This window comes from Ammospiza nelsoni, chromosome 8 (genome assembly GCF_027579445.1).
Source record: "Ammospiza nelsoni isolate bAmmNel1 chromosome 8, bAmmNel1.pri, whole genome shotgun sequence".
NCBI classification, from domain to species: Eukaryota; Metazoa; Chordata; class Aves; order Passeriformes; family Passerellidae; genus Ammospiza; species Ammospiza nelsoni.
In genome coordinates this window covers 13583216-13596978 of record NC_080640.1, presented here as the reverse complement: position 1 = coordinate 13596978, position 13763 = coordinate 13583216, and the positions used below count along the sequence as shown (strand labels likewise).

At 54.1% G+C, this 13763-nt stretch overlaps 1 protein-coding gene across 3 annotated transcripts; it reads left to right on the top strand.

The window, feature by feature from the left end:
• The first annotated feature begins 2802 nt into the window (after positions 1-2802).
• Positions 2803-13120, top strand: FGF8 (fibroblast growth factor 8). Of its 3 annotated transcripts, none has more exons than XM_059477112.1 (6): positions 2803-2980; positions 3629-3749; positions 3834-3870; positions 5939-6086; positions 10284-10390; positions 11331-13120. In XM_059477112.1, exons 2-6 carry the CDS (start codon positions 3718-3720, stop codon positions 11610-11612), a joined length of 606 nt encoding a protein of 201 aa, XP_059333095.1. In that variant the 5' UTR covers positions 2803-2980; positions 3629-3717; the 3' UTR covers positions 11613-13120. The 3 variants fall into 3 exon arrangements, with proteins under 3 accessions (XP_059333095.1, XP_059333096.1, XP_059333094.1); XM_059477111.1 differs by lacking the exon at positions 2803-2980 and adding an exon at positions 3287-3367 and having other exon boundaries at positions 5906-6086; XM_059477113.1 differs by lacking the exon at positions 3629-3749 and having other exon boundaries at positions 2823-2980.
• The last annotated feature ends 643 nt before the right edge of the window (positions 13121-13763 follow it).

Genomic DNA, 13763 nt, shown 5'->3' with positions numbered 1-13763 from the left:
ACATGAGCTCTTCTCTGAAGGAATACCCTTCTGTACCTGACCAGCCTAAACATGGTCCCAGTTCTGCAGAGCAGGGCAATGGAGCAGAGGGGCAGCAGGACAAGATCTGGTGGGACCATGCTGGTAAGCCTCTTCCAGGGATCACAGCCCAGTGGCTGCTTGGTGTGCTGGGGGCACAGCAGCCCCCCAGGCCTTTCTGCCACAAGGGGCTTTCCTCCACCATCCCCACAGCAGTTTCGCTGAAGCCCAGCTGGTCTCAGGAGCACAGGGCTGGAGTTTCTCTTCTCCCCAGGAGAGCCAGACAAGCCATTTAGCCTTGTGCCAGGGGATGGAGGGGACCCTCACCCTGTGGACCAGGGGGCTTATCTCAGATGGCCTGTGAAGGAGCTGACAGGAGGCAGATTTCCCTTGTTCTTCCTGGCACGGGGGAGAGTCTATCCAAAAAGTTTTTTTACTTAAAAACAAAAGGAGGTGGGGGTGTCACTCTTGATGCAAACACAGGTGGGCTGGGAAGCACCAAGGGAAGAAGGCAAATGCCTCTGTGCAGGCCCCCATCTTCCCTGCAAGGAGCAGACTGTGGCCATGATCCAAGGCAGCAGCAGAGGTGGGATGAGCCCAGCAGCCGTGATGCTGCCTGTCCCTGGCTGCTGTCACCGACCTGCTCATTCCTTTTCCCTTCCCAAAGGTGGGCTGGGATGGGGGCTGTGGAGGCTCTGGCTGTAGGCCTGAGGATGGCTGACAGGAGCGTCGTCTGTCATCCCCTGTCAGCAAAGTGTGGCCACCCCTGTGTGATCCCACACTGGCTGGATTTTACAGCCATGACTGGCACTTGAGCCTGTTTGCTGAGGGCAGGGGGCACACGGGACTGTCAGCTTGCAGCTGCCTCTGACCCCGTACAGGACTCCATAAATCTCCCAATTTAAGGCAGTCTGGGCTGTTCTGGAAATGGTGCTATTGAGTGGACTGTGGTGTGCAGGGTAACATGTGCCTGCCTGATCCCCTGCCCACCAGGGATAAAGTAGAGGTGGCCACTGGTGAAGGAGAGCAGCATCTGGGAAGTAGACTGAATTCCTTGATTTTTTATTATATCAAAAAGTACAGATTGCCTGAATTTAGAGCATCAGGAGTGTCTGGTGTTTCCTGCTCTGGTTTTGCTTGGTTTTCCTTAGGCAGTGCAGAGAGGTGAATAGGAAGAACCACCTCACCTGTGCTGTGGTACATCAACAGTTCACACAGCTCAGCCTGGAGGGTTTTTCTCCTGACCATGTGCTGTACTGATGAGCTGAGTGTGTGAATGTGTCGTGCCCTTGGAAACCAGCTCCTGCTTCTGCTGAGCACCTTCAGTGCCTGTTCCTGGTCCTCCTAAATGCTTCCAGTTAAATGCTGGTTTGGCCCAAGTCTTCTTTCTACACATAGGAAACCTCCTAGAAACATCTTTTTGCACCAAAAAAAAGGGAAGGAAAATGAACAATGAACCGAATTTTGGGTTAATTTTGGCCAGCACAAGGTAGTTGGTCATCCTGTGCTGTACTGGGTTTTTTAATGCTGATGCAGGGACTATTTTCTCCTTGGGCCCTGTGGGGTCAGCCCAGTGATGAGGCAGTGCCCAGGCTCCCCTGCCTGCCTGCAGTTCCCCTCAGCAGTGAGGATGCTGAGCAAGATCAGGTGAGAACCCTGGGGGATCCATCCCCAGAAGTGACAGCAGGCAGAGTTTTGGGGAGACACGTTGTGTGGCGGGGAGAGGTGTTGGTGCACTTGTGTTTAGGGCTGCTGGGGAAGCAGCCTGAGCAAGCGGGAAAATGCACAGGCTGAGTGTCAGTGTGCATGTGTGAGAGAGAACTGTGGCTGCAGCTGGTGTGATCATGTGTGAGGCAGAGGGTTGTATTTTGTGGGTAGGGGTAAGCAAAGTAAAGTGAGGATGGCTGTGCTGAGGGGTGCAGAGTGTGAGGGGTGCGAGTGAGAAGGAGGGCACCTCAGGGGGAAGGCTGCACGTATGTGCCAGCTGTGTGTGTGTGAAAGGGACTGTATGCAGGTTGCGTGTGTGCCTGTGCACCTGTGTGTGTGCAGGAGGGCTGCATAGGCTTGTGGGGGGCTGTGTGCATGTGCGGGGCTGTGTGCGTGTGTGGGGCTCTCTGTGTGTGAGTGTGGCTGTGTGTGTGCGGGGCTCTGTGCGTGTGTGGGGCTGTGAGTGTGAGCAGGGCTGTGAGTGTGGGGGGCTGTGTGTGCGGGCGGGCCATGCACATGTGTGTGTGAGTGTGGCTGTGCTTGTGCAGGGCTCTGTGTGTGAGTGTGGCTGTGTGTGTGTGTGTGAGTGTGGCTGTGTGTGTGCGGGGGCTCTCTGTGTGTGCAGGCGGGCCGTGCACGCATGTGTGTGAGTGTGGCTGTGTGTGTGCGGGGCTCTGTGTGTGTGTGCGGGGCTCTGTGCGTGTGCGGGGCTGTGTGTGTGAGGCTGTGCGTGTGTGTGCGGGGCTCTGTGTGTGTGAGTGTGGCTCTGTGTGTGCGGGTGGGCCGTGCACGCGTGTGTGTGAGTGTGGCTGTGCTTGTGCGGCGGGGCAGCCGCCGCGCTGTCACTCAGGGGCGGCTGACAGGAGCTGCCTCTCCAGCGGCGGCAGATAGCGCTGATTGCTGATTCGAGGAAGCAAAATAGCAATTGTAATTATGGGCTCTGATAAGATAAAGGAGGGCGCGGGGAGCGCGGGGACCGGCAGCGGGGCACGGCCGGCAAATTAGCAGCTGTCACTCAGCGCCGAGCAGGCGGCGCCGGCCCCGGCCAGGTACCGGCCCCGGGGGCCGCCCGCCGCAGCCCCGCCGCAGCCCCCGCCCCGGTGCGCAACAGGTGGCGGGGCCGGGGCTCGCCGGAACAATGCAGCCCTCGGCGGCCCTGCCCGGGCTGCGGGGCTGAGCCCCGTCCCGCCGCCGCCGCCGCCCGGCCCCATGGCCCCGCAGCGCCGGCCCTGAGGGCGCCCGCCCGCTCTACAAGGTAAGCGCCCGGCGGGGATGCTCGCGGAGAAATTGGGGGCGTCCCGCTCCCCAGCCCGGTTGCGAATTTGCTCAGCCTCACTCCTTCTCGAAACTCCGGCCCCCTCCATCCCCCTCCTCCGGTAATCCTTTTAATGTCTGGCACGTCCCGGGAGGGCTCGCCCGCCCGCTCCCAATCCACAACGCGCCCGCGGAGCGGCGAACCCCCAGCGGGGGGAACCGCGTCCCCGACCCACCCTCCGAGCCCTTAAACCCCGTTTTACGGATGGGGAAACTGAGGCACGGGCTGGGGAGGGAGTCCCGCCGACCACTGGCCTCGGAGCCCGGCCCTTAGTGGCAGCCCCAAGCCCCGGCGACACCTGGCCCGCCGCTCGCTTCGCTTCGGCAGGTACCGCCGGGACCGGGAGGGGAGCCGGGGTCCGGCCGGGCTTCCCCCGTGGCGGCTGCCGCCCCTCGGCCGCGCCCGCCCCCGCCGTCGGGGCTGCGGGTCGGCTTCGGCTCCCGCGGCGGCAGCGGGGCCGCGGAGCGGGCGGGGGGCTCCCCGCGGCAGGGAGCGCCCCGGGGGCTGGCCGGGCGGAGGGGCCGCCGGGCCTTTCCCCTCTGTAGCCGCTTGTGCCCTCCTTTCTTTGGGGCTCGGACGTGCCGGCAGAGCGAGAGGAACCGAGGAGCTGAGACAGCGCCGCGGCCCCCGGGCGCTCCCCGCCGCCGCCGGGCCCCGGGCCCCGCATCGGCGCCGCGATGGACCCCTGCTCTTCGCTCTTCAGCTACGTGTGAGTAGCGGCAGCCACAGCCCTCCCGCCCCGCGCCCGCAGCCCCCCCGGCTCACACCTCTCTCCCGCTTCTCCCCCTGCCAGGTTAATGCACTTGTTCGTCCTCTGCCTGCAAGCCCAGGTAAGCGCCCGCCGGGCTGCCCGGCTTTGTTCCCCCCGCGGGGATGGGGGTGCCCCGCCGCCGCCGAGCGGCTGGGCAGGGAGGGAGACAGGGAAGAGGAGCAGTTTAAAACCCAGGAGACAAAAGTTGCCTGGCTGTAAAAAGCCGGAGCCGAGGGGGGACCCCGCCTTTCCCGGGACGCAAAATAAGGTGCGGGGGACTCCGGCTGCGAGGCAGAGAGTACCGAGATTTCAAGGAGATACGCGGGGTTATCTTAAAGTAGCTTTAATTCCTGTCCCCCCCGACCTCTAATTACACTGCGGATATCCCCGTCCCTCTGCTCCGTTTTTTGCCCCCCACTATATTGCTTCATCCAAAAAAATAAAGCAGAATTTAAAAAAGGAAAAGAAACCCTGCAAAAGCCCTTAGCAAAAAGCGCAGGTTTTGATTCAGCTTAAAAGTGTCAGACTTTAGCATCGCTGGTTTGTATCGGCAGAGACAGAAGTGACATGAATAGATTAAACGTCCCGGGCAGAGCTCGTGCAACACCCGCATACCAGCAGGCACGCGTCGCTGGGAGCGGTGCGCCTCCAAACCGGGGTGAACCCCCTTCCCCCTGAGATTACAGGTGCAGAAGCTTTTTTAAAATGCCCTTCTAAGCTACTTTTAAAAATTATTGTTATTTTCCTGGAAGCTTGGGGGAGAAAAAAAAAATGGACTTTCCAGCTGAAAAGTGAAGGGAGCGGGGCACTGGGATTGTGCAGTTGTATAAAAACATAGCTGTAATATTTTGGAGTATGAGATGGAGACCAAATAGCAGCATGGCTAATGACCTCTCCTCCACATGGTACCCTCATCAGAGCTGGGGAGAGAATCCTGCTGCATTATCCAAAACCCTTCTATAGGAAACACACATGCACAGGCAGAAGCAGAGGGAGAGAGATGACATTGTCAAGGGGAGATATCTCTATAAAGCTGGCTTTGGGAGAGCAGCGGCTTTTGCTTTTATTGTGGTTTTCTGTTGTTGTTTAAGACAGGAGGAAATCTTCCCATTTGACGTGGGGGTGGTGGGGGGTAGCCCCAGCCTTCTGATGTTGAAAGGAGCGATCTCCTAACATTTGCTCAGAATACATCTTTATAAATGTCAGGGAGCAGTGAAACTTTCCAGACTTAAAAGAGGGATTTGAGACGAGGGGGGAAAAAGACTTCTGTGCCAGCTCGCGAGCCGGGGCTGAGGGGGGAGCAGGTTTGGCCGCTCGTGAAAATCATTTAAAGCCCAGGAGCAGCAGTGTCGGGTCTGGAGAGGATGGGCTCAGCTGCGGCTCGGGACTAAAGGGCTTGGTGTGCTGGGGCCAGGGATGACCCCGTGCTGGCCGCAAACAGCTGAGAGGGGATGGGAGCTGTGTTTGCAGGGTAGCATGTTGGTATCCTTGGGCTCTTATACCACTAAATACCTGTGCTGGGCTATGGTTTTCTTGTAATTCTTATGCCTCATAGTTCCATCATCTCTGTGAACTTTGTGTTTGAAGAGTTTAATAAGTGTGGTACTTAGGAGCAAATAGAGAACCTGAGACCCAGAGGACAGGCAGCTGTTGAATCTGTTGGGGTGTGTGCCCAGGGCAGCTGGAGCCATAGTGTGCTCCTGCAGAGGTGAGAGAGGTGTGGGATGAAAGCATCAGCTCCTTGAGAGGACAACACAGTGCTGTCCTGTATGTCCCACCTTGATCCCCTCCAGCTCCCAGCTCCTATCGAGTCCTGACTGGGACTGGGGTACCTTGAGATGGGCATCAAGGTTCTACTCCCAAGCTACCAGCACCTCTGCTTAGGACATGTCTGGAGAGGGCACAACTCTGTACAGGGCTCTGGTCACTGTGTCCCCGAGCTTAATGCTCCTTCTCCTGGAGAGACTTTGATGGCACAGGAGGCACCGCCGCGGTCCTGGCTCCTGGCCTCCTGTAAAGCCCAGCTGGAGGCCAGCGATCTCAGCTCAGCCCGCTTGCCCCGCTGAGGAGTAGAGATTATAATGGTGTGTTGTATATTTTTTAATTTCCTAAAGGTAACTGTTCAGTCCCCACCTAATTTTACACAGCATGTGAGGGAGCAGAGCCTGGTGACAGATCAGCTCAGCCGGCGGCTTGTCCGGACCTACCAGCTGTACAGCCGGACCAGCGGGAAACATGTGCAGATCTTGGACAACAAGAAAATCAATGCGATGGCAGAGGATGGGGATGTGCACGGTAAGGACACGCCATGGGGGGAGCTGGGGAGGTGTTCTCAGCCCAGCGTGGCGATTGATGATTTCCGTCCTGTTTGTTAGCCAGAAATCGTTAAAATCATTTGGCTTGTGGGGGCTTGTAAGAGGAGAACATAGAGGTCAGTAATCAGCAGCTGTGTGATTCAAGGTGAGGGCAGGTTCCCTGTGCCAAGGGAAGGGACCAATTCTTGAAGGATAGGCTCTGCTTCTTTCCCTTTAATTCTCAGTTTGCACCTGACTCAGTGGGCTTGGGGCTGTGGCATCCTGAGCATCATAAGGCATTTTATCCCAGCTCTTTGCAGGAATGAGAATCCCTGAGACTTTCTTTTGAAACAGAAATGTAAAGTAAATTTGAAAAAGCAGAGGCAGGGTGGAGAAAGGGAATGACTGCCTTGGAAGCCTTCCCTGATCTAGGACTGTCTAAAGTGGCATTTTCTTGTCCCATCCCTTCCTTCTCAAAACAAATCACGGGGAAAGGGTCAGCGAGGCAGTCAGCTGCAGGCAGAGATGCTGCCGTGTCTCCAGAGACAAAGCAGGGACTCTGCAAGCATGAGAGCCTGCGCTCTGCCGCGGCCCCTCTGCATCACCCTGCACCCCCTCCCCAAAACCCTCTCTGGGGCCAGGGGACCAGTCCCTCTGCTGGGGACTCTCGAAGCCCAGATACTTTGATCGTATGAGCTCCTGACGTGTTGGGCTGGTTGGATGCAGCGCCGGGGTCAGTGGGGCCGGCTGTGGGAGGCCTGGTGCTGCACCCGGGGCAGGGAAGTGCCTGTGATCCTGTGCGTTGCACACAGGTATCACAACTGATCCTCTTTGCTATCAGCTGCATTTTCCCTTTCTTCCTTGGCTAGATTAGTAGAAATAATTTTTTTCTTTGCCTTTCTGGTTTTTGGGGGCTCTTTCTTCATTTTGTTTTGGCTGAAAACTTCACGCTGGGCATTATCAGTGCAAGCACAGTGCAGGTTCCATGTGATATTCCATACATCCAGAATTAATCTTGCAAATGAATTATTCCCATCCTGGAGTAGCTCTAACTTGAAAGGGCAGTAGCTAATTTCTGAAGCCAAAAAAAGAAAATCCCATCTTGTTTTAGACCTCTAACGCCTGGATTTTAAAAACCAGTTAGTGCATATTTAAGTAACAACCAGGTTTAAATACGGCCAGAAGGAGGGGACTGGTGGTGGCTTGAAAAACTCTATTAAAATGTAATAAAAAAGGTTAAGCATTTGAAGAGCTAAGGAGGAAAATGAAGACTGATCTAAACCAGAAAGAGAACAAGCAGTTTTTCAGATGTAAAATTTTAAAAGAGTTGCAAGTCTGTAAATGTTAAAATAGAGGTTCAGGATTGTTCTGTATGAATCTCTAGGGAGGCCCCCATGTCTGGAAGAACTATTAAAACGCTTCTTACTTTCACCTTTTTTAACATTTCCTGAATACTTTCTCCTCTTCGCAGTCCAGTTGGGGGATCAAGTGTGTCTCGCTGCATTTTTTCAGCATTTACGTAGCCACTTTCCCTTCAAAGTTTGAGCATGAAACATAATTTTACTGGGATAAATCTGTCACTTAAATGAAAGAATAGAGTTGAAAACGTTAAGCCTCCCCCCTTCTCCAAAAGAGGAAGGGGAAAAAAAAAAGGAATCCCCCCAAATGTTATTTAGAAATCCACTTTTGTAGCAAAGATTCCCCCCTCCCCAAGCCTTTCTTTCTGCTTTTTTCTTTTTTTTTTTTTTTTTGGTCTCATTTTTGGGGGTGGGTGTGTAAAAGGGGTTGATTTATTTTCGCAGATGACCCCTTTCCCCACGCTGACATTTTTACAGCCGACTTAACATCGAGTCCGGTGTTTTCAGTTATTTGTCTTAATTGTCAATATTTGATTGACTTTTTTTAATTCTAAGGGAAGGCAGGAGGCTGGTGCAGCCCAGCTCGTCCCTCCCAGGCTGTGCTTGCCTCCAAGAAAACCACTGCCAGCTGGAGCTTGGACTCGACCCCACGAGTGGCTGGAGACACCAGCACAGCTCTCTGCCCGCTTGCTGGTTTTTGTCTGTGCCCAGGGTTTTCTGTGGGTTGGGGCTGGAGTTTGCAGGGTTCACAGGTTGCCTGCAAGGGTCTAGGGGTGCAAGTCCCTGGGGCCAGGTTGTCTTCATCCTCTGTGGATAAGGGGTCTGGAGCGACACATGGGCTGGGCTCGTGCAGGCCAGCAAACCCGTCTGGTGGCTGTAAATCACAGCTGCCCTTTGGGGGGGAAAAAAAAAAAAAGAGAAAAGTCCAAAAGAGAAGCAATGTGCATCTTTAAAGCAGGGTTTTGTGCTCACTGGGGCCAAGGCCTCCCCACTCCCTCCCTCTATCCCTCTTCATGCCTCCCTCCCTTCCTCCCAGCTCTTTCTATCTCTCAGAGAGAAAAATCAATTCTCCTCAAACCTTTTACTGCCTCCAAGATCAATTCCACCCCTTTCCCCAATATAGATAAATAGGGGGTCACTGTCTCAGTGCTTTGTTTGCAGAGTGCCATCGCTCCCGTGGGTGGTTTTGGGGATGCTAGGTGCTTGTCAGGCTCTGGGCATTGATCAGCACAGCCTGGAGTTCACTCTGCCCAAATTTCTTGTCTCTGAGTTCAATCTGTGCCGGTCTAGGAGTAGGGGGGTGTGAGTGCATGGCAGCCTGGGGACAAGAGATGCTGCAGGGTGATATTGACAGGAGGGGGTGCAGGGAGGGGGTGCCTGCATGCCCATCAAGCTTGGCCTGTCTAACAGCACCAAATCAGTTGGCCCCAGCAAATTTGGGGATGACCTTTCCATTGGTCAGCTCAGCAGCTGCCAGTACTGCCTGCTTGCTGTCCCCACCCTTGGTGCCATTGACCTCAGTAGCATCTGTCATAAGATGCAGAGTTGAGGCACTGCAGAGACAGAAAGGCATTTGCCCCTAGCCCAGGGTGTGATTTAGGCTCAGTTTAACTTGTGTGTGCACCTACAGCCTCCTTCTGCCGTTCAAAGCATCCTCCTGCAGAGCCTCCCACTCCAGGGCCACATCACTGCCCTCGCTGGGGCTCACTGGAGGCTGAGCATCCTGGGGTAGAGATGTGCAAGCTGCAGTGAGCTGCAGTCCTGAGAAACTAAGCAGCCCTTGTGCAGGAATCAGAGAGGATAAATAAGGCATCAATGGACTTAAAACCCATAATAAGAGTAGGCTTGGAACCTTTGTGGCCTGTCCTCTGATTGCCTTGCTGGATAGCACTTACAGTACTGTGGGCTAATGCTGGACAAGAGGTGATGGGGCAGTCACAGCTGGCTTTTCAGCATCATGGGGGATTCTTGGGTGCTTGGCACAGCACAGACCTTTTGAGGTGCAAACAGGTAGCCACCATTCCCAGCGGGGCTTGCTCTGGGGAGAGCAGCTGCGGGAGCGGGAAGAAGGATGTCCTGTCCCCATCCTCCCCCCTCCCTGGGAATGGATGGGCTCTGGGGCTTGGATTCCCAGGGTGAAGGCAGGGAGGGAAGGTGACAGGTCTATTTATAGGCGGCCCATCGACCCAGCAATTTGCATAGCTCCTTCGGAAGTGGATCGATGCCTCCATTAAAAAACTGAGCCCAAATCAATACGCCCTCTCGACTTGTGCAAAGGTGAAAGGCATTAAAAGGGTGCCTGTACCCTTCACGCCTCCCCTGCCAGCTGCAAAGTCACTGCTCCTCCTGCAGCCCTGGCCTGGCAGAGGGACACAGAGCGGTGTCCCCTGGGCTGGGACAGCTGGCAGCACACTGTGCACTTCCAGAAGGTGCTGTCTGGCTCTTGCCCACAGGCACACCCAGACTTGCCTTAGTTTCAGGGCAGCTGCCTTGTTCTCTGCCAACCCTGCTCACTGCCCTGCATCCATCCGGGGCACCTCTGTGACACCTGAACCACCGAGCCCTGTGGAGCTGGGTAAAACAGAGCTACTCCCCATCCAGCACAGCTCAAGGTGGCAAAGGGACAAGTCCAGGGTCATGCAGGGACAGAGGGGTAAGTTAAGGGGGAGGGGGACAGGCTGTATCTTAACCTCATGTGCTGATTTTGGGGCTCTCTGGCCCAGCTGCCAGAGATCAGGTGCCTGCAGCGCCCAGCATCAGGCTGCATTGCTGGGGTCTCCTTACCTGTGCCAGCCCTATCCCACATCCCCTCTGACCTCCCTCCCTCCCTCTCTCCCCAGCCAAGCTCATTGTGGAGACAGACACCTTTGGGAGCCGCGTGCGCATCAAGGGGGCAGCCACAGGTTTCTACATCTGCATGAACAAGAAGGGGAAGCTGATTGGCAAGGTAGGGTGCAGGGGTATGGGCAGGGCAGGGGACACGAGTGGGGACTGCCCTGAGAGGAGCTCTGCCTTTTGGGGCAGGGGAAACGCCATCCTGCAGCCTGAGGGGGAGCAAGAGAGGTGGGCGGCTGCCGTGTGGGGCACATTCCTTCTATCTCTCGGAACAAATAGGCGGATTGCTGCTCTATTCTCCACGATTACATGGTACAAGTGCCAGGAATGTTAAGATGCTCCATGGGGCTGGCCCCAAGGCCAGACCCCACCACCCGCTGGTTTGTCATGCAGCTTGTCGTGCCTTGATGCCCCTTCCCGTGGTGGGGGCATTGGACATGCAAAATCCCTCCAGACCAGTGATTATCTGCAAGGATTTTCCACAGCAGCTGCTTCCTGGGGGCAGCCCCATGTGGGTCCCTCTCTAGTCCTGCTACTGCCCATCATGGGGGGAGCTCAGTTCCTGGCTACCCCCTGCTCCCGCCACCATCTGTGGGCACAATCACCACTGACCTCGTGTCACTTCTGCTGCCACTCAATGCTCCTTGATGCCCCTCTTCTATTAAAGACCCCAGGAGGACAGGATGGGTGGGTGAATTGGGATGGAGAGTTTGCTTATGGTTACATCCAAAAGCACAGATAGGGAGGCTGAAGTTCCCTTGTGAATGTGGGGGAAGTTAAGGCTGGGATGTTCCTCCATGGATGTGGTGGAAGTTAAGGCTGGGACCAGCTGGCCTGGTACAAAAGCAGCAGCGAGCAGTGTTTGTCACAATGCCTTCTTCCTGCATCTTGTTAGGGAAAAGCAATTTTGGGCAATTCTGACTAGTGGGAGAAGTGAGCCTTTGGTTGCCCCCAAGTTCTGCAGCCAGCATTCAGCGCAGGGTGGGGCAGTGAGAAGCAGCCCTCTGAGAAAGTGCCTATTGCTTAAATCTCTGCTCCTGTCCCCTTGTCAGAGCAACGGCAAAGGCAAGGACTGCGTCTTCACGGAGATCGTGCTGGAGAACAACTACACGGCGCTGCAGAACGCCAAGTACGAGGGCTGGTACATGGCCTTCACCCGCAAGGGCCGCCCCCGCAAGGGCTCCAAGACCCGGCAGCACCAGCGCGAGGTGCATTTCATGAAGAGGCTTCCCAAGGGCCACCAGACCACCGAGCCCCACAGACGCTTTGAGTTCCTCAACTACCCCTTCAACCGGAGAAGTAAAAGGACTAGAAACTCCAGAGCTGGCCCTTGATGTGCCTGCCCCGCCTCCTCTGCCTGCATCTCTCCTGGAGGATGCTCCTCTGAGCTTGGTGGACTATATGTAGAGACTTTCCCATATGGGTATTAAAGAAAACAAAAAACAAAAAAAAAAAAAAAGGGAGGGGGGAGGATAAAAAAGATTACCCACTCTAGTTGTTGGTACTTTTGGGGGGGGTGTTTGGTTTTTACAAAAAAAAAAGAAAAAAAATGAAGAAAAAAATGAGAGAGGCTCTATTTTTGTACTCCAGCTTTAAAAGTAATGAAACATTCAAAGACTGGTGAAGGGAGAAGAGCCCTTCACTTAGAAATGTTCTAGTCTGTTTGGGGTTGCGCTTTATTTTGTAATATTTTTTTTTTTTTTTTGTAGCTCTAGAGGGAAAGGAGTTTAAAAATCATGTTTAAAACAAACAAGGAAAAAACCATAGAAATCCAAATCTGGAAGTGGTGTGCTACTTAAATGAACTGAGCTAATGTTGTGCTTGCTGGAGAAGATGGAGAAGCTGGAAAGCAGCAAAGAGGAGGGGATGTGTTTTGGAGGTGGTTGGAGGCCTCCTCAGTGGTTTCTGCAGCCTGGGTGATGTGGGGACCCTGCCAGTGGGGGCTGACTGTGATGCCTGGGGTGAGGACCACTGGATGCTCTCTTTCCTTGGACGTGCCCACTTCTCTGGCTGAGCAAGGGGTTGCTGGAAGTCGCGTCTTTCTGAGAATGCTGCTGGCTTCACAACTCTCAACTTACTTTTTTTCTCAGGAGGGGACAGGGGTGATGGATTCCCCAGAGAAAGTCCTGAACTGACTTGGTACCTCTTACCCACGGGAGCATCTTTGGCATTTGGTTTGTTTTAAAGTACTAAGGTACAGCTGCTGTGGAGCGGGCTGATAACTGGTATTATTTTTTTCCCCATGTGGAAAATGTGAACTTCTCACCAAAAATTGATTTTTTTTTCTGTCTATATTTTTTTATGAGATGCAAGTTTTCATCCATAAAATTAAACTAAGTTTACAAATTATTCTGGAACCATTTCAGGCTGTTTTGTTGTGATATTCAGTATCTTGTCGTAATAGTTGGTGCTTCCCTTGCCAACCATCTCCTACAGGTCTCTGATCAGAAATACCGCCACCCTTGACCCCCCAGGAAAGTAGGGGGTTTCTTTCAAAATTTCTGTGTTGACAGAAGCCCAATTTTATATTTAGAAGGAAAAAAAAAAAACAAACCAAACGAAACATTTAATCTCTTGAGTGAACATCCTCAGCCAGCCCTGCTCTGCACATGCTGCCCTGGGACTGTGACTCTCTCCAAAGGGTTAAACCAATTATTCTTCACGGGGAGGGCAAACAAAGACACTGGATAGGAGCCAGAACCAGGGGTGACTTTTCATCCAATCTTTTTTGATTGTTTGAGGTTTTTCCTGTTTCCTTGAGGATTTTTGTTTTGTTTCGGTTGTGTACAAATTGAATATGAAATGATTGAAATATTTATTTAATATGTGCATTAAAAGTTTGTATTAGTCTAACTGAGCCTGATGCTTTCCAGGGTGGGGCTGGGGCTGGGGCTGGGGCTGGACAGACGGATGACGGAGGATGGCAGTCATGTGCAGGTGGGGCTGAGGCTGCTGGTTGGTGCAATTCCCTTCCCAAGGGAACAGCTCTGGAAAATGGGAGACTGCCCCAAGATTGTAGAGCCAGATGAGTCTTGTGGAAATTGTGGTTTTCCTTGCAGCAGATTCCAGATTTAATGTGCAGGTGCCACCTTCTTGAGGTGTGGGAGCAAGGCCCACTGCAGGCTGAATGGGGACAGAGTAACAGAGCCTTGACCACTGCCTTCAAGGATGGGGCGATACTTTCCAAGAGAAAGCTGCTATTTGCTCCTCTCTTTTGCTGTGCAAAATGGGCTGTTGCATCCCCTCTTGCAGAGAATGCTCAACTCTGCTGCAGTGCTGGGTCTTGCTTACAGGAGCCAATCAGGGATTCAGATATGGAGTGGTTCTAAGGTATGGAAGCATGCCAGAATAAAACTGTGTGATGTGTTAAACTGCCCGAGTGTGGCAGCCCTGCCAGGTGCATCTCAGCATCACCGGTGCCAGCCCTGGGTTTGTTGCAATGCTCATGGGGTGCCTGTGGCATCCCTGAGTGCTCAGGCTGGAGC